Below are 21,541 nucleotides of genomic sequence, written 5' to 3'. Positions count from 1 at the left end.
GGCTGCATTCTGAGGTCCTGGGGGATAGGACTTTAATCTAGGGAATCTGGAGGGACACCTGTAACAAGGGGGTTGGGAGTTTGGGGTCCTGGAAGAAGAGGGAGCTAGAAGCTAGAATTCTTAGTCCTTGGAGAAATGAATTGGGGTGGGGGCAGGGGGGTGTAAAGGACAATTTTGAGATGACTAAAGTCTAGCTTGAGTGTGTTCCACTAAACAATCCAGCTTCATTTGGCTCAAACAGAACATTCATTCCCCATCCCCACCAAAAAAAAATCCCCTGTTTGATCATCTCAGTAAACGCACTGCCATCACCAGACACTCCAGCCAGATTCCCAGAGTTGACCCAGCCCTCAACATGTCTGCCCGGCCCCTCTTCCAAGGTGACTCCCACGGTGCCACTTTTTGCCCCCTCTGCAGCCACACCCTCTCACACCTGGATGACTCCACAGTTTCCTAACTCACCTGCCTGCTATCAGTCTGGCTCATTTCCAAATGATTCTCCTGCAGCAGCCCCGGGGCTTCTCCTACAACCTCCACCCAAATGTAGACTCTGCTGCTCTATGCCCTTGGCTGGCTTCCATCAGCTGAGAATACTTCAAAGTCCTCGCCCGAATGATCAGGCCCATCCGTCCCCTTCCTTTTCTGTCACCCTCCCCCACCATTGCCACCACATAGGCACACCGGTCTGCTGTCAGTTAACCCAACACAGTATGCCTTTTCCCACCTCTGCACATTCTGTTCCTTTTGCCCTGAATGGTCTTCCAGGGCATCTCCACTGAGCCTCCTGGCAGTGGAGGCTCTAGCAGGCACTCAGTACCTATGGATTCATTCCACTGAGGGGCGCAGGATAGGGTGAGATAGTGCTCAAGGATCTTATTTACCAGAACTTTCTTGGGTTGATGACTCCATTTCCGTGCAACCTTTGGGAGGAGTTGGAAACTTCAATTCCCATCAGCCCCTGGGGGTTGAAGCTGTCAGGGCCTCTTTTCCCAACCTACACAAGAATTGGGGACCAGAATACGGTAAATCTGACAGCATTGTCCTGAGAAACTACAACTCCCAGGAGACCTTGAGAACGGCTTTCCTGTCCTTAGGACAGCCAGCACTGCACAGCTTGCCGGGAATTGTAGTCCCGGTCTCACAGGAGAGAGGCGCGCCACCTAGGAGAGTGTCAGTGTTACTGCACTCTGGAGCCCTGCACTGGGACAGATGCCTGACCACAGACGGGCCAGGACCAAGGCCCCAGATCCCAGATGCTCCCCACCCCACCGCAAGTACTCAACAGTTAAGGATCCAACTTCTGGAGGACGCAGTGTGCGGGAGGAACTGCACTCAAGCAAGCCCGGGGGGCGGAGCTTCAATTCTGGCTGGGTTTGAGTCCCGGGCCTGCCAAAGCTGCGGTTCCTCGTCTCCGCAGCTGCAGATTCGGGCATAGAATGCCATGGGGGGTCTCCCTATTTGCCAACCCATCTCTCTTTGCCCCGTGGGGCACTGCGCATGCCCCAAGCAGACAGGCCCAGACCTGAGGCTCAGGGCCACATCGGAAGGAAGTTCTTACACTTTGGAGGCTGTGATTCTTGGCAAATGGGACGTTATGGAAAAGCAGGCTCTCAAAGTGATATTCCTGGTGTAAAACGTGCTCTCAAGGAGAATGATCGGGGGCTTTCCAGCCCTCTTGGACCCATCCACTCCTGCCTCCAGCAGCCCTTTGCACAGCCCCAGGGAGATCCCAAGAGCAAGGCCTCCCACCTGCTGCACCCAATATGGGGCCTCCTCCTTTTTCTCCAGATTCATCCTTCCCTTCGTAGCCCCTCCAGCTCTCTGGCTTCCCCACAAGCACTAGCCCAGCTTACAACCCCATCAACTATTATTGGCCACCAATCAAAGGCCACAAGCCCCATGAGGGCGGAGGCAGGGGCCGGCATCGACATCGGCCGGGCTAGGGGGATGAATCTTGCAGTGCAGGCGAGACCTCATCTGGGAACCCCTGTGTTCCAGCGCAGCTCTAACTCTGACCACACTCACCGCCTCCCATTGCCCCATCCTTGCAGGCGTGGGGCAACACCAGAACTGGGCTGCCCTGAAGGGGTCCCCGTGGGGCTACCCACTGGGACAGCGCACCTCCCTCACGGACTGACACAACCCTCAGCAGAGCCCAGCACTCCTGGCCCTGGTCATGGTCAGTCATGGGTGGGGCTGACCAGCTGCCTCCCCCAAACACATCAGCTCATCAATCCCAAGAAATGAGGGGGTCAGCAGGCTGTGAGTGGTTCAATAATTAATAAGATTACCAACAGCGCGTTAATTACAAATAATGAGAGGAACTAGAGGTGGTGCATTTTCCAAAGAGGGAACCAGGATCCGTAGCGCCACGTCCCAGGGGGCCGGCCACCCGGGCGGGGAGGCTCAGTAATAAATAACAGAGTTGGGGACGAGGGGTCAGGGCTGCTCCTGCTTCTTCTTGACAGAAATGCGCTTCTTCCTGGCTGCCAGCATCTCATAGAAGGGGTCCACGCTCACTGCGGCCCTGCAGAATGCGAGGGACCCCGGGTGAGCCCAAGGATTTAGCCTCCCGGACCCGCCCCTCCCCAAGGTCCCCGGAGCCCAGGCTCACTGGATGGATTTGATCCACTCGTCCTTCTCCTCCTGCGTGGGGGCCGAGATGCGGTACACCATGTGGTTCCCCTCCACCACGCGGCCGTCCGCCTCCGTTTTGCAGGCTTTGATGAGCTGCCCCTTGTTGTTGGGGATATAAAGCTCGAAGCAGTTCTGGGGAGACACCAAACAGGAGGCGTGGGGGGTAAGAACCGGCCTGAAGAGTCAGCAGAGCCCTACTGCAGCAGGAAGGGGTACGGGAGGGTCTTACCGGTTTCCGGGGGTCGTCCACCTCCCGGATGCTCAGGTTCTCCAGGGGGATGATTCCTCGGGGCTCCTTGTCCTGAAAGGGCAGGGCGGGCAGGACTCAGACCTGCCGGTCTCCCCCCCAGCTCACACTCCCTCCACCCCAGGCCAGCCCCCTCCCCCCCGCCTGGCCCCCAGGACCCAGCGTGCAGCGCGGCTCCGGCTCCATGCTCACTCACCGTCGTGTACTCAAAATAGTAGAGGCAGTTGTCCGTCAGGATGAACCAGCGCCGCTTCCACGTCTTCACCCGGCCCCCTGAAAGGGAAGGGGTGGGAGGGGGCCCGGGCTCAACACTGGGGACAGGGCCTCTGGCAGGGCGCGGAGGGGAGTGAGAGGCAGAGGAGGTGCGGGAGGGCGGGGCCTAGGACAAAGCAATGCGTGGGAAGAGACAGACAAGCAGGGGCAGGCGCGTTTGGGCCCCAGGAACAGGTCGACCCCCAGCGGTCCACCCCCCTCGTGGGGCTTTACGCTTTCTAAGCCTGTCAGCCCATGGCCCGGGAGTCTGAGCCCCCAGCCCCCTCCCCTCGTAGTGGTGGGGAGCTAGGACAGCCGTGTACCTACCTCCTGGGGCAGACAGCAAGAAAGCAGGCAGGACCAGGCGAGAAGGGAAGGCAGAAGAATGGGGTGCCCCCAAGAGCCGCAGGCGACAGAAATAGACGGGCGAGGGGAGGTATGCGCAGGGGTAGGAGGGAGAGACAGCGACAGCGGAGAGAGACAGGCAGAGAGGGAAGGCGGGAGGGGGAGAGAGGGAAGAAAACCAGTTACATCCACACGCGGGAGGGTGGACCAGGCCCTCTCCCTCCCAGGGAAGTGGAAGGCTGAGCCCCAGCGGAACGACCAGGAGCGCCTCTTCCATCGAAGCCCACTCCAGCCCGCCCCCAGACAGGTCCTGGGCCCAGAGGGCCCTCCGCTGCTGCAGTGGGCATGGCTCTCCCCGGGGGGTCACCCCCACAAGGGAGAAGTCAAAACCCGTCCTTGGGCCAAGGTGGGCTCGGGGACTCGTGTCAGCTCCCGCACAAGCTGGCTGTGTGACCTCAGGACAGCCTCTTGCCCCCTTAGGCCCCCTTCCTGCTTCTGTGTCCCTGGTGATGCAGGATTGAACGGTAACGGTAATACCGCTTCTGTTAGCCACCTGTTAACTGTCGTTGGGAAAACAGCCACCACCCGACTCCCCTTCCCATATCAGTGTTTTAAGCAGCACCTTTTTCGCACCTCCCCTCCCCCACCATGGCCACAAAGCAAAGAGCAGTGCTCGGGTCAGAGATCTGGGTCCAAGGCCACCTCTGCCCTCCAGCTGCAGGATGGTGAGCGAGCCTCGACCTCCTCATCTGGGCAACGGGAAGGATTCTGCAGACGGGGAGGCTGGGAGGGGAACCCATTCTGTTGACCTTGCCGTCCCTCCCGCCTCAGCACACCCTCACTGCCCGGCACCAGGGCCTGGCGGAGCCTACGGCCCCCCCAGGAGCCCCTCCGCCCAGCACGCTGGCTGGGAGACGGGATCTGCATTTCTCCGTGCCCAGGGAGGGTCCCTGCTCCGGGTGCTGGAGGAGGACGCCTGGCTTCAGAGGACAACCCCTCTCGGGGACAGAGACAGAAACCCCGAGGAGCGAGGCTCTGGCCTGGCCCCACACCGGGCCCCGCCCCCACACCGGGCCCCGCCCCCACACCGGGCCCCGCCCCCGCTGTTCTGGCCGCCCTTACTGGGCTGTAATTCCCCGCCAGCCTGTCTCCCAGAGCGGCCATTTGTGGCTTCTCTATTAAAAAGCCACAGCGAACACTCCCGTGGCACCTCCATACCAGGCGTGGCTCTGTGCCAGTGGACATGATCAGCCCTGGCTCTGCATCGGACACCTGGGGAGCTTTCATCCTGACTGACAGCTCTCCAGTCCCGGCGCCCGGCTTCACAGCCTGGCCCTCGGGGTTAGAGGGGCCCGGGTGCCTCCCTGTGCAGGCAGGTCCGAGACCACTCCTGTCCTCAGAACGAGGCTCTTTGCATGACCCCTGCTGACTGAGTTTGCTGGTACCACCCTGCCCTGCCCCTCCCGGCCAGGGACCCTACTCCTAAGCAGAGAGCCTGGCGTGCAGTCGGCACTCCTGAGCCCCTTCTCCTCACCCACAAATGTCTGTGGAGCCCCTCTATGCCAGGCTCTGGGCCTGGGCCCGGTGCACAGACCGGATCTTTTCAGCCTTGCTGGTCAAATGTGGAAACGGGTCCAGAGAGGTCGAATCACTTGCCTAAGGTCACACAGCAGGTATGTGTGGAAGCTGAGTCCAGAGCCCAGGCCCAATAAATCCCCCCTGCAGAGGCAGCCAGCGGGGTCAGGAGGGGACGTACCCAGCTTAAGGAGCCAGCCCTCCCGGTCCGGGTTGAAGAAGGTGTGAGTCAGATCATTCCCATCGTCCTCCGGGATCTTGAAGGGCTCGTTTCGGATGCTGTCGTAGAGGTTCTGGGGGTCGAGGGCCTGGTCAGTAACTGTATGGCCTGGGGGGGGCCCTGCCGGGGCTACTTGGTGGTGGGGAGGTGCTAAGGCCACGGGTGGAACAGCCCGTGGAGTGAGAGGGAGGGAGAGGAAGAGAGGACGAGGCTGGGAAGGGAAGGGAAGTGGAAGGCAGAGGAGTGGAGGGAGCCCCCAGGAGGAGAGAAAGGACAGAAAGGATGGAGAGAAGACGGACACAGCTGCAAGAGGCTGCTACGTTTTTAGAGACAAAAACAGAGAGGGGGAGGAAGAGATGGACCAAGACTCAGAAAGACAGAGACACAAGAAGGCAGCCGGACAGAAAAAGGAGACACAGTGTCCGTGGGAAGGCGGGGATCCCAGGTGGACAGCCGGGCACCTGCAGACCCGTGGGGCAGGGCTGTGGTGGGAGGAGGACCGGGCTGTGGTGCGGTGTGCGCAGGAGAGGGGTCTGACCCTGAGCAGCTCCTCGGGCAGGTCCCCGCCCTCGTTGATGCCCCGGTTCATGGCCACGAAGCGCTCCAGGCCTGGCTTGTCCCGGACGTTGGGATTGTGCAGACTGGTGTTCAGCATGATCACAGCAAAGGACAGCACGTAGCAGGTGTCTGCGGCACAGTCAGGCGGTGACGACATGGGCACACGGGCACCCCTGCCTCCTGCCCCCGGGCCCCCAGTGCCTCCTCCCTGAGCCCCCAGCATCCGGGCCCCCACCTGTGGACTGGAAAACCCCGGGGTTGCACAGGCAGTATCGCTGGGCGAAGGCTTCCATCATCCGGTCAATCTTTTGGGCCTCTCCAGGGAGGCGGAAGCTCCACAGAAATTGCCTAGGTTTGAGAGGGGCCGGTGTGGCTGCTGGGATAGGCAGAGCCCCTTCCCACACTCAGCCCATGTTAGGAACTGGTCAATGCAAGCACCAAACCTTGCAGCCCCAGCAGGCATTTCAAGTATAGACACGTGATCAAGTTTGACCAATGAGCACTCATTATGGGACTTTCAGTGCATTTAAGAAAAGTACTCTTTCTGCTAAGGTTGCTAAACAGGCCTAGATGTTGCCGGAGGCTTGATATCATCTGGGAGGAGGGCCTCCAGAGGGCAATGTCAACACAGTGGTCAACACAACCAAGAGACAGAGAAAGCTGACCTTCTGACACCATTTGAGCACCTGGATACAGCTATACCTGAAGAAGCTTTACCATGGGCTTTTGTGTTACATGAGGCAACTGATTCCCTAATATTTGTTTCTGTTTTTTGTTCTGAGTAGGCATCACCACTTATAAAGAAAGGCCTGACAAGTCCATTCCTGCCCCTCCAACCCAGCCCCTCTCACCTGAGGGCCTGCACCAGATTGAGGTCGGTGAACTCATGCAGATCCACAAAGGCATGGAGCACAGCCAGGTTCAGCTCTTCCCTGGGACGACAGGGACAAAGTCATGCACAAAAAGGAGCTTGGGGAGGCTGTGTCACCACTTCTGCACCCCAGTGGCCTCTGTAGCAGGCCTGGGCCCCACCTTGTTGCGGGCCTGGCACCAGGGCATGGATACTCAGAACACGCTCCTGGGGGGCCCATCTGTGGCAAGAATCCTGGTTTGGCTGGCTTTTTGCACCGCTGGGAGAGATGCAGCAAACGTGTGATCTGCCTACTGCCACCTCTCTCAGATAATCCCCAGGTCCCTCAGATGTCCACAGATGGCCCACACACCCCAGATGCCTACAAGATGATCCCCCAAATACCAGATGTCCAAAGACAGTCTCCACACATTCCGGATGTCCACAGACGATCCTCAGGGACCTCCAGAGGGCCCCCCACAAACCCCAGATACTCACAAAGGATTCCCAGACATCAACCGTCCCCACACACTCAGATGTCCAGAAAGTTCCACACACCCTAGCTGTCCACACAATCCCTAAGCACCCCAGCCATGCACAGATGGTCCCGTGCACCTCAGATGTTCAGACGGTCTCCACACACCCCAGGCACTCACAGGTGGCCCCCCAAGTTTTCCAGACTTCACAGAAGGTCCCATGCACCTCAGGTGTCTGGACAGTCCCCACCTCTCCAACACCTGCACAGTCCCCTACAATCCTCACGTCCAGTCTCATGCACCCTAGATGTGTAGAAGGTCCCCACACGCACCCAGATCTCCACGGGGCCCCCAGCAACCCCCGCACTACCTAGCTGTCCACACAGTTCCCACGCGCACCAGGTGTCTACACGTGGTTCTCACATTCCCATGACACAGATTTCCTCTGCTGTTCCTAGTCGGGAGTGGATGTCCCCTCACTTCCCAGATGTCCGTGGATAGTCCTCACCTTGCAAGATGCTCACAGATAGTCCCCGGGTTCCCCAGACTATGGGTCAGTCCACCCTGTCACAGCCCAGTCGGAAGGCTAGTCTACCAGGGCCTCTCCTCAGGGGAGGGGCTGGCAGTGAGGGCAGGACCCACTGCAGGGTGGGGGTGGGGGTGGGGGCTCGCAGAAGGGCTGCGCAGACCTCACCTCTCCCCCAGGTAGTCCCCGATGGCTGTCTTGTTCAGGCCCTCGCCCTTGTACAGGAAGCGCGCGATCTCCTCGGGTGTGTTCTGCAGAAGTTCATTCTCCACCAAGAACTGGATCCCCTGGTGGGCAGGGACTGGGTCTCAGCACCAAGGTGCCCAGACCTCGATTCCCACCACCTGCCCAGAAACCTCAGCAGCCAATCTGCCCCTATGCCACCAGAGCTGGGCCACGTGTCATCTACAGGCTTCTCCCAGGTCTTTAAATGCCATCCTGCTTACCTCGTGGCCTTTGCACCTACAGTTCCCTCTGCCTTTGCCTGGCTAATTCCAGCACCCAGAGCAGGAGCTCAGGGGATGTTTGCTGAATGAATGAACAAACTACATTGCTTGGGGCAGGAAGAATAAATCGAGAAACTTAGTAAACAGCAATCCATGAAGTACTGCCAGGGCCCAGCCCCAGGCCAGACTCCAGCCTTCTCTGGCTTTCCTGAAGCCACAAGGATCTCCATGACAGCTCCATCTCCCTCTGGATCATGGCAAATATGCCTGGGGGCTCTCTGAGGGCCTAGCAGAGTCCAATCCTTGTTCAGATCCCTAGTGCTGCCCAGCAGAGGGGCAGGCCCAAGGGAGGCCTGAGGAGATAGGCATAGAATAAATGACGGAAGGAACGAATCTTTCCTCCACCTGGTGAACACTGACTCTTCCTTCAAAGCGGACCTGAACATCCCCTCCTCAGGGACCTGCGGTTCAAGCGGACCTGAAGCCTCCCTGACTCCACCAGGCTCCCTCCGCTGGGTGTCTGCAGCTGTTGTCCCTCCTGTGATGGCAGTGGTCAACCCTCCTCTGCACATGTCACTGTAAACATTCTCTACCAGACAGGAATTCCTCCTGAAACGCTAGGTGGCACCCAGCAGGTCCAGAAATATAAACAAAAAGGGGAAAGAGGATTTCCCAGGCAGAGGGCATGGCACAGGCAAAGATCAGGAGGCTGGAGACCTTGGTCAATATTCAGAGAACAGACAGACACTATCTAATTCTGGGATTAGGACCGAGTCTGTCCACCTAAAGCAGGCCTTTTGCAATCATGCTTCTGGAACCTAGAGGTGCCAGAAGCCCCATGGGGAGGTCTGCCAGGCTGACCCCAGCCCTGTGGCCCCAAGCACCTTCTTGGGGTCCATGTTGAACTTCTTCCTGCCCATTGCCATCTTCCGGTTCCGCTGCAAGGTCTTACTGCAGGACAGAGAGAAAGGAGATGGGGGTGTCAATGCCTGGGCGGCCCTGGCTCAGTGACCCCCAGGTTCCCCATCACAGCCCTCACCTGCCCTCATTGGCCTCCAGACCCTCCACCTCGCTCATCGCTTCACTGAGCTCCTCGCGCAGGCGCTGGATCTCCACCAGCAGCTCCTGCTTCCGCCGCCGGATGTTCTCCAGCTCCATCCGCTCCTCTGGGGTCAGGTCTGGGGGCTCTGGGGGGCAGGGGTTGGAGATCAGTTCTGGGGACCGGGAGCCTATTTTTCTGTAATCTGGGGAATTATAGTGCTGGGAGGGCATGACTCCTAGGTTCAGGGGGAGGATGAAGGTGAGGGTTGGGCCTCCTATCACTGCTAGGAAAAGGGACTAGGGGCCTGAACTCTAGGTCAGCGGAACAATGGGCTGGAAGCCTCAACTCTTGGTTCATTACTTGGAAAGGGGGCTGAGGCCCAGTTTTCTGCTTCTATTCCTGGTGATGTAGCTGGAGGCCTGGGTATCAGGACGCCTGAGTCCATGAGAAGTAACTATGGCAGGGGAAGCTGACGACAGCTCGTGAAGAGTTGGGGAAGGGGGCGGGGCAGCAAAGGCCACGGCCTTAGTGTGATCTTTGTAACCCCCAGATTTCTCCCTCACCCCACCGCCCCCAGAATCCCCCCTCCCTGCTCCCAGCAGGCACTGGGTTCGTCCGACCCCTCCATGGGGAATGGTTCCGCCCGGCCTCCTCGACTCCACAGCTCCATCCCGCCCCCTCCCGCCGCCACCGGAAACAGGATCGGCCCAAACAATGGCCTGGAACGCCCCGCTCTCGGGCCCCGCCGGAAGCCCATCCCGTGCCCCACAAAAGCGAGGCAGCGACGACAGGGCCCGAACAGCTCCGTGTGACACGCGCCAAGAGAAACGTTCGCAGTAGAATGTTCGGCACGAAGGGCTCCATCCGCATCTAGCCGGCCCCACCCCTCACCGACCTACCATAGACACCGTCCTCCATGGCGGCGAGGAAGGCCCGCGGGGAGTCCGGGGCGGTCCCGCCGGTCGGGCCTGGATCCGCGTTGGCCCGCGGGCTCGGGTGAGCCCGCTCAAACGCCCCAGGAGCCACCGCCGCCTCCTCAGCGCCAGTCCTCAGCGCTGAAAAGACTCTCCCTACGCCTCCCAACCGCCCCGCCAGTAGGCACCGCCCCTCGTTTTGACACCGTCCAATCCACTGCGGACCCTTTCGTTTGCTCCGCCCTCGGCGTCAAAAGACAGTTCTCCAGGGCCAATAAGCGCCCAAGGAGCAGACGTAGCGGGGTCCGGCCGGAGGAAGACGGTCTATGGGACCAATCGGAGTGCGGACTGGGAGCTGGGCACCGCCTCCGAAACAAAAGAAGTCCACTTGGCTGGCTTGCGCGTCTAAGATAAGCCTCTGAAAGGAATTGCACGGAGGTGGGGCTACGCTGGAGCGTAGAGGCTTGCGCCTGTGCCAGGCCTATGGACACTTGGATACTAGTTCAAACAAGCCCTGCTGCTAGTTATACGTTGTTGGGGGTCGGTACTTGTTGCCAGAGGGCAGGGCCACAGCTGGGAGTTGTTCCCGTGAGCCACACCTCCTAGCGATCAAGCTGCTTTTTGACCGCAGCGGTTGCCGGGCAACCGGGAGCAGCTTTGGCTTACTTTGCTTCGGCCGGCCTCCTTTCTCCGGCTTCTTGGCTTCTCCGATCTGCAGACCCTTTTCTTACCCCCTCCCATCATCCTATCTACCCCAGCCTCTTCTAAGTTAAGAAGTGGTGGAACAAAGACATTCTTTCTTTGAAATGTTACGCAATTTGGCACCTGTCAAAGGAGAATAGGACAGTAGGAGCAGGCTAATTACAGTGAAAGCTCAAGGCTCCAGCCTTTCTGGAGCTCGGTACCTCAAGGTCCTCCCTCTCCCCTAGAACTCCTCCCCTTATTTTAACATCCTCTCCCCAAGACAACTCCCCTTTCCCCAGCACCCTTCCACCTTCTCAGAGTCCTTTCTCTCCTCCCTAGCTCGCCTAACTTGAGGTTCACTACTCCTCGCACGCTCACTCTCCTTACACTCCATCTTCTCAGAGTCCTCCCGCATCTGGGGTCTAACCCCACCGCAGACTCTCGCTCCCATTTCTTGCAGCCAAAGCAGCTGCAGGACCCCCACTAGAATAAAGAACTTGGGCACCCTGTCGCGAACAGGTCCCTAATTGGGTCTGAGGTGGTGCCTGGGCCTCGTCCTCACTCGCCGACCCTGAGCTGGGCAGGTGGGGACAGATTCAGGGCTTGGACCCGGTTAAGCTGACAGATTAGATATGGAGTTTCCTAATCTCCTCACTGACCTTTATGCCTGGCCCAGGCCCTGCCCTCCCCATTGGAAACCAGGCTGTGCCAGCCCTGACCCCACTGTCTCTCCTTCTGAACAGAACCTTGCCCCTCACCTCACACGTGACATCTTTCTCCATCCCTAATTCCATTGCATGTGGTGTCTACCCCAGACACCCTGAGCTGGGAGAGCAGCCAGCTAATTAATCCCATCCGGTGATTACATGGGGATTCTAAAGGATAAAGGGAGGTGGGGAACCCAGAAAGAGGGACCTGGGTTGGTGCAGCACTTGGGCAGGCTGATGGGCCATTGGCGGTACCTGCCCTCCATCCTGGGACACCACGGGTGGGAGCATGTCCTCTCTGGCACTGGTTCTCTCTGCAGCTGGCTCCCTGCCTGCTGGGCACTTAGGTAGACAGAAGCATGGGGACAGGCCAGGTCCAGAAACACAGTCACAGAAACAGCACCGGGGCTCCCAGTGGTTTAATCTGGGGGACAAGTCTCCCCCTAAACACACTTACCCCTGGCAATCACAGCTACCTCCTTCCCCTGTCCCCCAAGCTAGACCAGGGAGGGGGCAATTCTGGCCCTTCACCACGGCCCACACTGCACCTTGCCTGCTCTGTCATTCAGACATCCAAGTTCAGAGCAGGCCTCCGAGAGCATCTCCCATCGCGGCTGCCCCTGGAAGACTATTCCGGCACCAGGGAGAGCAGGGAAATCCCTGAGCCCTTCAGCCCCACTCACCCTCAGTGAGGTGAGGAATCATCTTGCTGGAAAGAGTTCAACTTCCAATGCCCCATTTTTACAGATGAGGAAACTGAGGCGAGGAAAGAGGAGTGATTTGCCCAAAGTGACACAGTACTGGAGCAGAGTTGGGATTTAGAGCAAAGCTTCCTAAATCCTCATACAAGAGTCCATTCCAATGAGCTCTGCCTCCATTTCTAACCCTTCTATAAGAACCATGGGAAAGACATAGGTAGATATCTGCATTTATATTATACATAATACACATATTTTAATGTCTTTAAGAAACAGACACATATCACTAGGGGTAGGATTCCAGGGCACTGCAAACTCACCAGCCTTGGGCCTCTCCCTTCCCTCACCCAATAACCAGCCCTGTTACCCACAGGGCCTTGCCTGGGCCCTCGCTTTCTAGGTCAGCCCAGCAATGCTGTGTGTCAAGGCCTCAGTCCACCTCCTAGAACCTCCAGGTTTTAATAATGGACGACTCCGGATCCCTGAAGCCCAGGTTCCCTTTGGCATCACAGAACGACAGAGAAGTCATCTAGAATCGCTGCTCCTTCCTGGACTCTGTGATTAATCTACAGCCACAGAATCTTGATTCCTTTGGACATTCTAGAATGGCACTTGGAAAGAAAAAAAAAAAAAAACACCTGTGGATCATTTCAAAGCACTGATGATCCCCTTTGCTTCGATGCTCTCCAGCCTGCAGTCTGGAGTTGTATTAGAAACTCCCCATCGTTTCTGATAAAACTCACAGACCCGCAGACTCTCCGTCGAGTTGTGCATTCTAGAAACGTAACTCTTCCGTGTCTGGACTTCTACTGTCTAGGTCAAGCCTGTTCTCGAACCGCCAGTGCTGGTTTCTGTGGTCAATCCAGATTCGTAGAATCTCACGACATGGGCTTTCTGGAACCACAGGTCCGTTCTCGACTTGCAGTCAACATTCCCTGTCTTTGGTCAATCAAGACGGCCCTGAACTCTTGGGGCATTCGTAGCTTTCCGTCCTTAGGTGGTCTAGAAAAAATGACGTGCTACGGGGTCGGCTGAGTGCGAAGCAACCGTCCCTGGAGTCTCAGGTCGGTTCAGACCTATAAACTCTCGAGGACTGCTGCCTCCCTCCCCCAGAGGCGGTCCACACCACTGACTCCTGACTCTGCTCAACAACCCAAGCCAGCCACATAGAAGAATCTAGAACCACCAGTCTTTGCCTTTTGGGTGGTCCGGAATTCTGGTGAGACTCAGGAATCCGGCGGATAAAGGGGTCTCAGGGAGGTGCGCAGAACGCAGAGGAATTAAGATCCAGTTTGTCCACAGTGGGGCCACTAGGCATAGTTCAGTGGCTAGGAATTCATCCAGCGGGCCTGGCGGTTGTGGAAAACACCTGGCCCCATCCCGGGAGAGGGCCCGATCTCTCCACCTTGCTACCTCTGGGAAGGGGGTACAAATGGGGAGATACCAGCTGGCATCATGGGGGCGGGGGCAGGGCCAGGGTTGGTGTGAGTACTCGGGAACTGGCAGCCCCATCTTCTGCCTCCACCTCGTCCCCCTCGTCGCCTTCCTCCTCCTCCTCCTCCTCCTCCTGGCAGCAGCTCAGAGCAAGTTCATTCTCATAACAAAACGCAGCCAGAGAGCTGGGGAAGCTGCACTTGGGGCTGTGGCAACCCCGTTCCGCCCGTTCATCCAGCTCCTTGGCGCTACAGACTGGTGTCCCTGGGACTTCATAAGTGCGATGGAAGTGGCGATAGTCCACCTCGTACTGGGAGCCGCGCTGGAAGAGGACCGGCTCGAAACGGTGGCCCCAGAGCAGCTCCCCAGGGAGGTACGAAGAGCGACACTGTGTGGTCATAGCTGTGGCCTCAACCATGCCCTCAAGGATGACCACTAGCTCGAAGTCAGCCCGGGCCAGCTCGGCACGTCCTAGTTCATAGAGAGGACTGGAGGAGTCGATCTCGTGCACGATGGTGATGGGAGACACGAGGAAGATGCGATCGGTGCCACCGTCAAAGCCCACGTCCACGTCCTGGTGGTCCAGCGGTATGTACTCACCTTCCGGGGTCACACGAGGCTGCAGTGAAAGACAAGGGGCCAGAGACAGACAGCAGGGAGCACGGAGATGGGAGGAGCCAGAGACGGCGGACAGAGATAAAAGGAGAGGACCAGCAGGAGAGACGGTGCGGTGAGTAGAAGAATCCAGAGGGAGGGATGGTGACCAGAGACAAAGGAGGACAGAGGCATGGGGGGAGGGGACAGAGTCCCAGAGGGTTTGGGGTTAGGAACCCGAGGAAGAGATGAGGGAAAGAGGAAGACAGGGACAGAATGGCATTGGCATAACAAAACAGATGATAAGAACGATACCCAAGCAGCAATTGGAGGAGAAGAGGAAAAGAAAAGTGGCTTTCAATAAAAGGCCAGAGAAAGATAAAGCAGGTTGACCATCTGGGGCCCACATACTGTGTTCCAGGCTAGCCCCTGGGCTCTCCGCCCCCCCCATCCCCATCGCAGCCACAGCCCTGCATCCCCGCGTGTAAATGGGTGTGTAAGGGGTGTTCGTGTGCGGTGGGGGTGAGGGCATGCGGTCCACAAGCCATCCACTGGCAGTTTGAGAAACTGCCTACCCACCTACCCACGGGTGCATACCCATCTCCCAGGCCATGTCAGCACCCCACAGACTTCTGGGATAGACAATATCCCTCCCAGGAGACAGAGGTGGGGGGTGGGACCCATTCTCCCCGACCTGTCTGTCTCCCACAGACTCCAGGCACTGCGGGGAGCTACTGTTCCCACCACCGCCCTGTCCCCTCTCACCCGAGTCCAATCTCAGCCCGAGGTTAAGTGTCTACATGGATGAGGGCACCTAGCCCTAGAATTTGGGCAGTTTGACTACAATTCTAGAAACACTAAAGCACCTCCCATGGGAGGGAGCCACTAACCCAGGAGCCAATGGGAGTTGTTGTTTTGTTTGTTGCTGAGAAGAGAAAATTCAAGTTTCCCAACGTGGCCCTGTACTCCTTAAAGCAGGAGGCTGGTGGGAGAGATTGGGTCGCCGAGGTGGGGGAACCCCATGCTCAGAGGCCATGGACCTGCACCCTATCCTGAGACCTACAATCCCACAATCCCACAATCCCACAATCCCACAGTGGCCAGGCCTCAAGTCAGAGGCCGCTGGGAATTGGAAACCTGAGAGGTGATGTACACCAGCTGCAAAACTACATCTCACAACGCCAACCAGGGGCACTCTCCCTGCCCCCCAGCGCCTTCTGGGAATTGTAGTCCAGAGCCTTTACAGGCCAGGGGTGGCCCTGTCAAGGTTTAGATTTACTACAGTCCCATCGGGAAACTATTTTCAAGTTCCGGAACACTCTTTATGTCTCAAAATTTGTCTCAAGTCTAGCCCTCCATGAAGAGTTGGTCACAGACTTCTCTCTTGGGTTCATATTTACAATAGCTCCTGGCTGGACTCAAGCACAGACCACAGTTGGAGCTGGAAGGTCCCTGTCTGAGAGACTGCTGGGAATTGTAGTCCACACACCCTTCAGGGTCGACTCGCACCTCGCCCTCAGGCCTACATCTCCCACAATGCCTCGGGGTCCCTCTCCACCCTGCCAACAGCCCCTCCTTGAGGCGGTGGCCTCGCACCTGCAGCAGCTGGGCCCGCACGTGGGCCTCAACGAGGTGGCTGCGGCGCAGGTTCCCGACGCGCCACATAAGACAGAGGCGGCGGTCGCGCAGTGCCACGACCGCGTTCTCGCTGAAGACGAGCGTCTCGTTGCGCTTCTTGGGCTTGGCCATCTTGGCCATGACAGCGCCCACGACGAAGGCGTCCAGCACACAGCCTGCGATGCACTGCAGCACCACGGCGGCCACGGCGGCCGGGCACTCCTCGGTGACGCTGCGCACGCCGTAGCCGATGGACGTCTGCGTCTCCAGCGCGAAGAGGAAGGCGGCCAGGAAGCTGGCCACGTGGGAGAAGCAGGGCGCGGGTGGCGGCGGCGCAGCCAGGTCGCCGTGCAGCGAGGCGATGAGCCAGAAGGCCAGGCCGAAGAGCAGCCAGGAGGCGAGGAAGGAGCAGGAGAAGAGCAGGCACATCCAGCGCCAGCGCACGTCCACGCACGTGGTGAACAGGTCGCTCAGGTAACGCGCACCCTGGCCACCCAGGTTCACGAAGCGCACGTTGCAGTGGCCGTCTTTCTTGACGAAGCGCCCGCGGCGCTGCCCCACCAGCGAGGGTGCTGGTGCCCACCCGTTTCGGCACAGCCCTGGCCCGGCTTCCTCCTCATCGCCTGCCCTGCTGTCCCCCGACTCCAGGGCGCCGCTCAGGCGGCGCAGGGCCCTGGCCAGGCCCATTGGGCGGGGACAGCCCCTCCACTTGGACTAGTGGGGGGCGGGCGCCCCAAACCTGGGGGGACAAGAAATGGGCAGAAACATCAGAGGTGCCAATAATGGGTGGACATGCTCCCTGGGCCTTAGGGGCCTCATCTGGCAAATGGGTGGAAGGGTATTCATCTTGAAAGTCAAAACAGTAGTGTCAATGACAATGACAGTAATTCTTGTAGTGACAGCGACAAAACTATAGCCAGGACAACACCGTTGTAGCAAGCGCCCTAATAATCAGAGCTGACTTTTCTACAGTGCCAGACACTGTTTTGAGCATTTTACGTGAATTCCCGTATTGGGGCCTCAGAGCTCAGTAGTCATTATCCCTTTTACAGAAAGGAAACTGAGGCACAGTATGTTGAGCTTGCCTGCAGTCACAGCTGATGAAGCCCGTATTTCAGTGCTGGCCATCTGGCTCCACAGCCCAAACTCCTAATGACTGAGTGGCCACCGCCTCTCGGCATGGTATTCAGCACCAGGAAATGAGCTGGAACTCTGAAGTTCCCTCCAGTTCAGAAACAAGCTCAGGGCCCTGGCTGATGTGGCTCAGTTGGCTGAGCATCCTCCCCCAGAGGGAAACGTAGCTGGTCTGATTCAGGGGTTGCAGCGCCACCTGGGTTGCAGGCCAGACCCCAGTCGGGGAGTGTGCAAGAGGCAACCAATCAATGTATCTCTCACACTGATGTTTCTCTCCTTCTCTTTCTCCCTCTCTTCCCCTCCCTATCTGTAAACAAATAAGTAAACAAATCAATAAATAAGATCTTTGTAAAAGGCTCAGAAAGCACAAGCAACAAAAGGGAAAAAAAGATAATCTGAACTTCATCAAAGTTAAAAATGTTTGTGCTTCAAAGGACACTATCAACAAGGTGAAAAGAGAACCCACTGGTGGGAGAAACTAGTTACAAATCGTATAGCTAAGACATTTGTATCTACAATATATAAAGAGTCCTGCCCTGGCTGGTGTGGCTCAGTGGACTGAGCGCGTCCCTGAGAACCAAAGGGTTGCTGGTTGGATTCCCAGTCAGGGCACATGCCTGGGTTGCAGGCCTGGTCCCCCACCGCTTGGTCCCTGGGGTGGAGGGGCATGTGAGAGGCAACCACACATTGATGTTTCTTTCCCTCTCTTTCTCCTTTCCTTCCCCACTCTCTAAAAATAAATGAATAAAATCTTTAAAATTTTTTTAAAAAAATAAAGAGTCCTTACAACTCAATAATAACGAGACAATCTATCTTAAAAACAGGCAAAGGATCTGAATAGACTTTGCTCCGGAAAAAGATCTACAAATAGCCGATGAGCACATGAAAGTATCGCCCTCATTGGCCATCAGGGATGCTAATAAAACCAGCCCGACACACCCCTTCGCAACTACGTACCATGGCTGTAATACGAAACAATACGTAAACCAGAAATAAGTGTTGACAAGGACGTGGAAAAACTGGCACCACCCCCCCCCAGGTCTGGCAGGTCCTCAAATGGTTAAACATGGAGTTGCCATGTGGTCCCCCAATTCCGCTTCTAGGTGTCTCCCAAGAGAAATAAAAAGTGTCCACACAAGACTTTGGACACATGTTCATAGCGGCACTATTCACAATGGCTAAAAGATGTCAACCACCCAAATAGCCAACCATTGACAAATGGGTAAATAAAATGTGGTATTTCCACACAATGAAGTACTACCCTGTATTGAAAAGGAAGTTCTGCCCTGGCTGGTTTGGCTCAGTGGATTGAGCGCCAGCCTGCAAACCAAAGGGTTGCTGGTTCGATTCCCAGTCAGGGCAGGGGGCATGTGAGAGGTAATTGCATGTTGATGTTTCTCTCCCTCTCTTTCTCCCTCCCTTCCCTTCTGTCTTAAAATAAATAAGATCTTAAAATTTAAAAAAAGTTCTGACACACATGACATATTTGAAGCTTAAAGACATTACGTTAAATGAAAGAAGCCAATCGCAAAGACCACATGCTGTATATTTCATTTATATGAAATGTCCAGAATGGGAAAGTCTGTAAATTCAGAAGACAGACCAGTCAGGCCCAGGCTACCCAGAAGGGTTGGGGAACGGTAGCCAGAGGACCCGGCGTTTCTTAGTGGGCATATAAGTGTTCTAAAGTCAGTCGCGGTAGTAATTACACAACTGAGTATACTAAAAATCCCTTGAATTGTACACTTTAACATGTGAGGTGAGTGATATGTAAATTATCTTCCGGTGAAGCTGTTACAAAACACACACACATGCACACAATCAAGGCTCCCTCCCGACTCTCAGACCTTGGGCGAGTCCTTCTGAGCCGGACTCCTCGGCTGTAAGATGGGGAAGCGAGTTCCTCACTAAGGTCAGGAAGGGCTTCTAGTCCTACAGACCCAGGGCCCACTCCTGGCTCAGTTGTGGACCCACTGTGTGCCCGGGGATGACTGACTTCCTTTTCTTCCTTTCGGATGGAGCCTCCGGTTCCTCATCGGTGAGGTGGAGGTGAGGAGAGGGAAGGGACCTCGTCGCCCTCCGGGGCCACATCCGGTGCTGTGGCGGAGGGATCCCCCGGCCTGTCTGGGCTGGGGGTGGGGTATCTGCCCTAAGGGCTCCATCAGTATTTCTCGAGCACCTGGGGTACTCTGTTCCCCTGGGCCAGGCTCTGGGATCCAGATGGGCTTCTGGGCAGGGTTGGGGGCATTCAGTCTGGAGAGAGGGCTGTTAGTCAATGTCAAGTTCCATACCTAGGGGTCCACGATCCCAACCCACCCTGGCCTCCTGCTCTGCCCCTGCTGCCCATGACCACCGGGACAGCCCTGCCACCCGGAGGTGGTTTATTTTGCCCGCTCCAGAGGCAAAGCTGCGGCCCGGGTCACAGTGGACTGGGTCTGGCTGTGTCCAGCACCCAGGACGTACCCCAGCTCTTTCTTTTCACCCTCAACTACAGACGGCTCTTCCAAAGTGGGGAAACTGAGGCTAGTCGCCAAAGAGGGTAGGTTCGACGTCAGGGTCCAGGCTCTGACCTCGACACTGTGGTCCCCTCCTGCCGGGGAGTCCCCCCTGTTGGGAGCCATGGGTGGCAGCGTAGTGGGAGGCAGGCTGGCCTCCCACTGTCCCAGCCCGTCCCAGGATGGGCCTTGTCATACCTTCTCTGACCACACCCCGGGGATTTGGCCCTTCGCAGGGGAGGAGACAGCTGCAGGCCTGTCCCCCGGCTGGGGAATGGCAAACCCTGGACCCCCATCTGGGGCTTCTTGGGTGGCAAAGCCTGAGCTGCAAACCACAGACGTTACTGCAGGATGTCTTGGGCCTTAGGACCAGCACCCCTTGGGTGTCCACAGCCCGGCCACTGGACGCCCCCAGCCCCCACAGCTCACCTGGACTGCTCAGAATGCGGGGAGGACAGGGTCATTGGCCTGCCTCACAGGTTGCGGAGCAGGCTCGGAGACCCAGCCAGGCCTGTGCAGCATGAGGGTGGGAGCCTTGCCAGCCCACAGCACTGCCTCCTAAATCCATCCCCGAGGCCCATACTCAGCCCACTAAGGCAGATGTGACCGTCCACCTCACAGAGCAGACTAGGTGGGGGCTTCACATCCTGGGGGCCTGTCTACCCCCCACAGGACCTCAGGGGTGGGCGCTCCTGGGACTCAGGGTGATCCCTCCCTGGCAAAGGCAGGGCCTGAGGGACAGGCTCCAGAGCCTGAAGTCCTCCCCCCGCCCCACACCCCCCTCACCTGTCAGAGCAGCTTAACGTTTCCATATAAAGGAGACGGGGGCTTAAGGTGCCTGAACTTGGTGTCAAAGTCACGTCTAATCTGAGGCCAAGAAGCTCCGCCTCCAGGCCCAACCTTCCTCTCTCCCCCCCCAAAGAAACCCACACTTTAACCCTCTTGCCCTGAGACCCTGGGCATTTCCCCTCCCCCCCCCCCGTGGGGTCTGGGAGGCAGACATTGCGGGGAGGGGGTGTAGGAGCAGAGACTGGGGACAAGAAGGGCGCAGGGGCCGAGAGGGAGCCTGAGACAGAGGGAAGAATAGGGATGGGGGAGGGCGGGCAGGGACCCTGAAGGGACAGACCTGGATGGAGACAGAGACCCCCAGGGGGAGACAGACACCAGGGGACGGACGAGGGGGGCGATGGGAAGTGGGAGACCACGGCTTAGGAAACGGAAGGCCGGGGAGGTGGGTCTGGGCAGACAGGCCAACGGACACTCAGAGACGGGGTGAGAAAGAGGCTGTTGAGAAGGAGGGTGGGGGGCAGAGAGACAAAGCAGAAAACATCGATGGTGTCAGAGTCCGAGGCACTGCACTTGAAGAGAAGGCCTGTCCTGGGGGTGGGATGTCTCTGGGGGTAAGACAGGACCTCTCTGAGGGGTAACAGTGAAGATGGGGGAGGGATGATGGGGGCAGAGACACCCCAGCCAGCAGGGTGGGGGCGGAAGGAGGTGGAGTGGCCCCCAGCCCTGGACGCCTGCTCACGGCCTCCACATGGAACACGTACCTGGTGGGGCAGCCCACCCCCATGCCCTCCGCCTGGGGCCCCTCTGTGGGCGCTGAGGGGCTGCGGTCTGTCCTTGGCCCTGGGGGCCTTGTGCTGGGCGCTCGACCTCTATGTCCACAGGCGGATCAGAGGCCCAAGGGGGGGGCAGGGGGTGGGGCCAGCTCAGAGCCGCAGAGGGGGAGCCAGGGAGGACGGCCAGGCAGGCTGCTGGGCCGCAGCCCAAGCGAGCTGGAGAGGAGACGGTGGCAGAGACGCAGAAGGGGGAGGGGGCAGGGACACAGTGCAGGGGCCGGGAGACAGGAAGATGGGGGCACACGGAGGCGGTGCGATCACAAGGGGTCAGTGATGGAAGGGAGGAGAAACGGGGGCTCCCCGGTTCCTGGAGATGAAGCCTTGAAAAGCCGGGGTCACAGGTGAGATTCCCTCCCAAGGCCGCGGAGCGGGCTCCAGATGGAGTGAGATGCAGGGCAGGCAGCACCGGGCGGCAGCGCCCAAAGGGCCGAGGGCTGGAGCAGGTGCCACGCTGCCCCCCCCCCGCGT

The 21,541-nt window shown here is 58.0% G+C and overlaps 2 protein-coding genes across 3 annotated transcripts; both read right to left on the bottom strand.

The window, feature by feature from the left end:
• Window positions 1–2,261: 2,261 nt before the first annotated feature.
• On the bottom strand, window positions 2,262–10,286 carry CYTH2 (cytohesin 2). Its single transcript, XM_037139465.2, has 12 exons — window positions 10,074–10,286; window positions 9,172–9,319; window positions 9,017–9,083; window positions 7,855–7,973; window positions 6,686–6,766; window positions 6,070–6,182; window positions 5,815–5,963; window positions 5,238–5,349; window positions 3,081–3,157; window positions 2,867–2,938; window positions 2,615–2,769; window positions 2,262–2,527 (listed from the first exon to the last, which is right to left on the bottom strand). The coding sequence occupies exons 1-12, from the start codon at window positions 10,090–10,092 to the stop codon at window positions 2,440–2,442; spliced, it is 1,200 nt and encodes a 399-aa protein (XP_036995360.1). The 5' UTR covers window positions 10,093–10,286; the 3' UTR covers window positions 2,262–2,439.
• A 2,740-nt stretch (window positions 10,287–13,026) lies between these two features.
• On the bottom strand, window positions 13,027–21,488 carry KCNJ14 (potassium inwardly rectifying channel subfamily J member 14). 2 transcript variants are annotated; one of them, XM_037139643.2, is made up of 4 exons: window positions 21,002–21,488; window positions 19,881–20,735; window positions 15,802–16,561; window positions 13,027–14,230 (listed from the first exon to the last, which is right to left on the bottom strand). In XM_037139643.2, exons 3-4 carry the CDS (start codon window positions 16,507–16,509, stop codon window positions 13,631–13,633), a joined length of 1,308 nt encoding a protein of 435 aa, XP_036995538.1. In that variant the 5' UTR covers window positions 16,510–16,561; window positions 19,881–20,735; window positions 21,002–21,488; the 3' UTR covers window positions 13,027–13,630. The 2 variants fall into 2 exon arrangements, with proteins under 2 accessions (XP_036995538.1, XP_036995466.1); XM_037139571.2 differs by lacking the exon at window positions 19,881–20,735.
• Between the last annotated feature and the right edge of the window lie 53 nt (window positions 21,489–21,541).

This window comes from Artibeus jamaicensis, unplaced genomic scaffold (genome assembly GCF_021234435.1).
Source record: "Artibeus jamaicensis isolate MK-2021 breed Jamaican fruit bat unplaced genomic scaffold, CSHL_Jam_final scaffold_804, whole genome shotgun sequence".
Taxonomy (NCBI): Eukaryota; Metazoa; Chordata; class Mammalia; order Chiroptera; family Phyllostomidae; genus Artibeus; species Artibeus jamaicensis.
The sequence above is the reverse complement of the archived record's forward strand: the minus strand, read 5'-3'. Positions and strand labels throughout refer to the sequence as shown.

Coding starts and splice junctions, on each gene's coding strand:
- CYTH2 (XM_037139465.2), bottom strand. Junction 9,084..9,171: donor CTGGAGGCCAATGAGGGCAG/GTGAGGGCTGTG, acceptor TCTGTCCTGCAG/TAAGACCTTGCAGCGGAACC. Junction 5,964..6,069: donor CGGGGTTTTCCAGTCCACAG/GTGGGGGCCCGG, acceptor ACTGTGCCGCAG/ACACCTGCTACGTGCTGTCC.
- KCNJ14 (XM_037139643.2), bottom strand. CDS start 16,509: ATGGGCCTGGCCAGGGCCCTGCGCCGCCTGAGCGGCGCCCTGGAGTCG. Junction 14,231..15,801: donor TGCGGGCCCAGCTGCTGCAG/GTGCGAGGCCAC, acceptor CTTTCACTGCAG/CCTCGTGTGACCCCGGAAGG.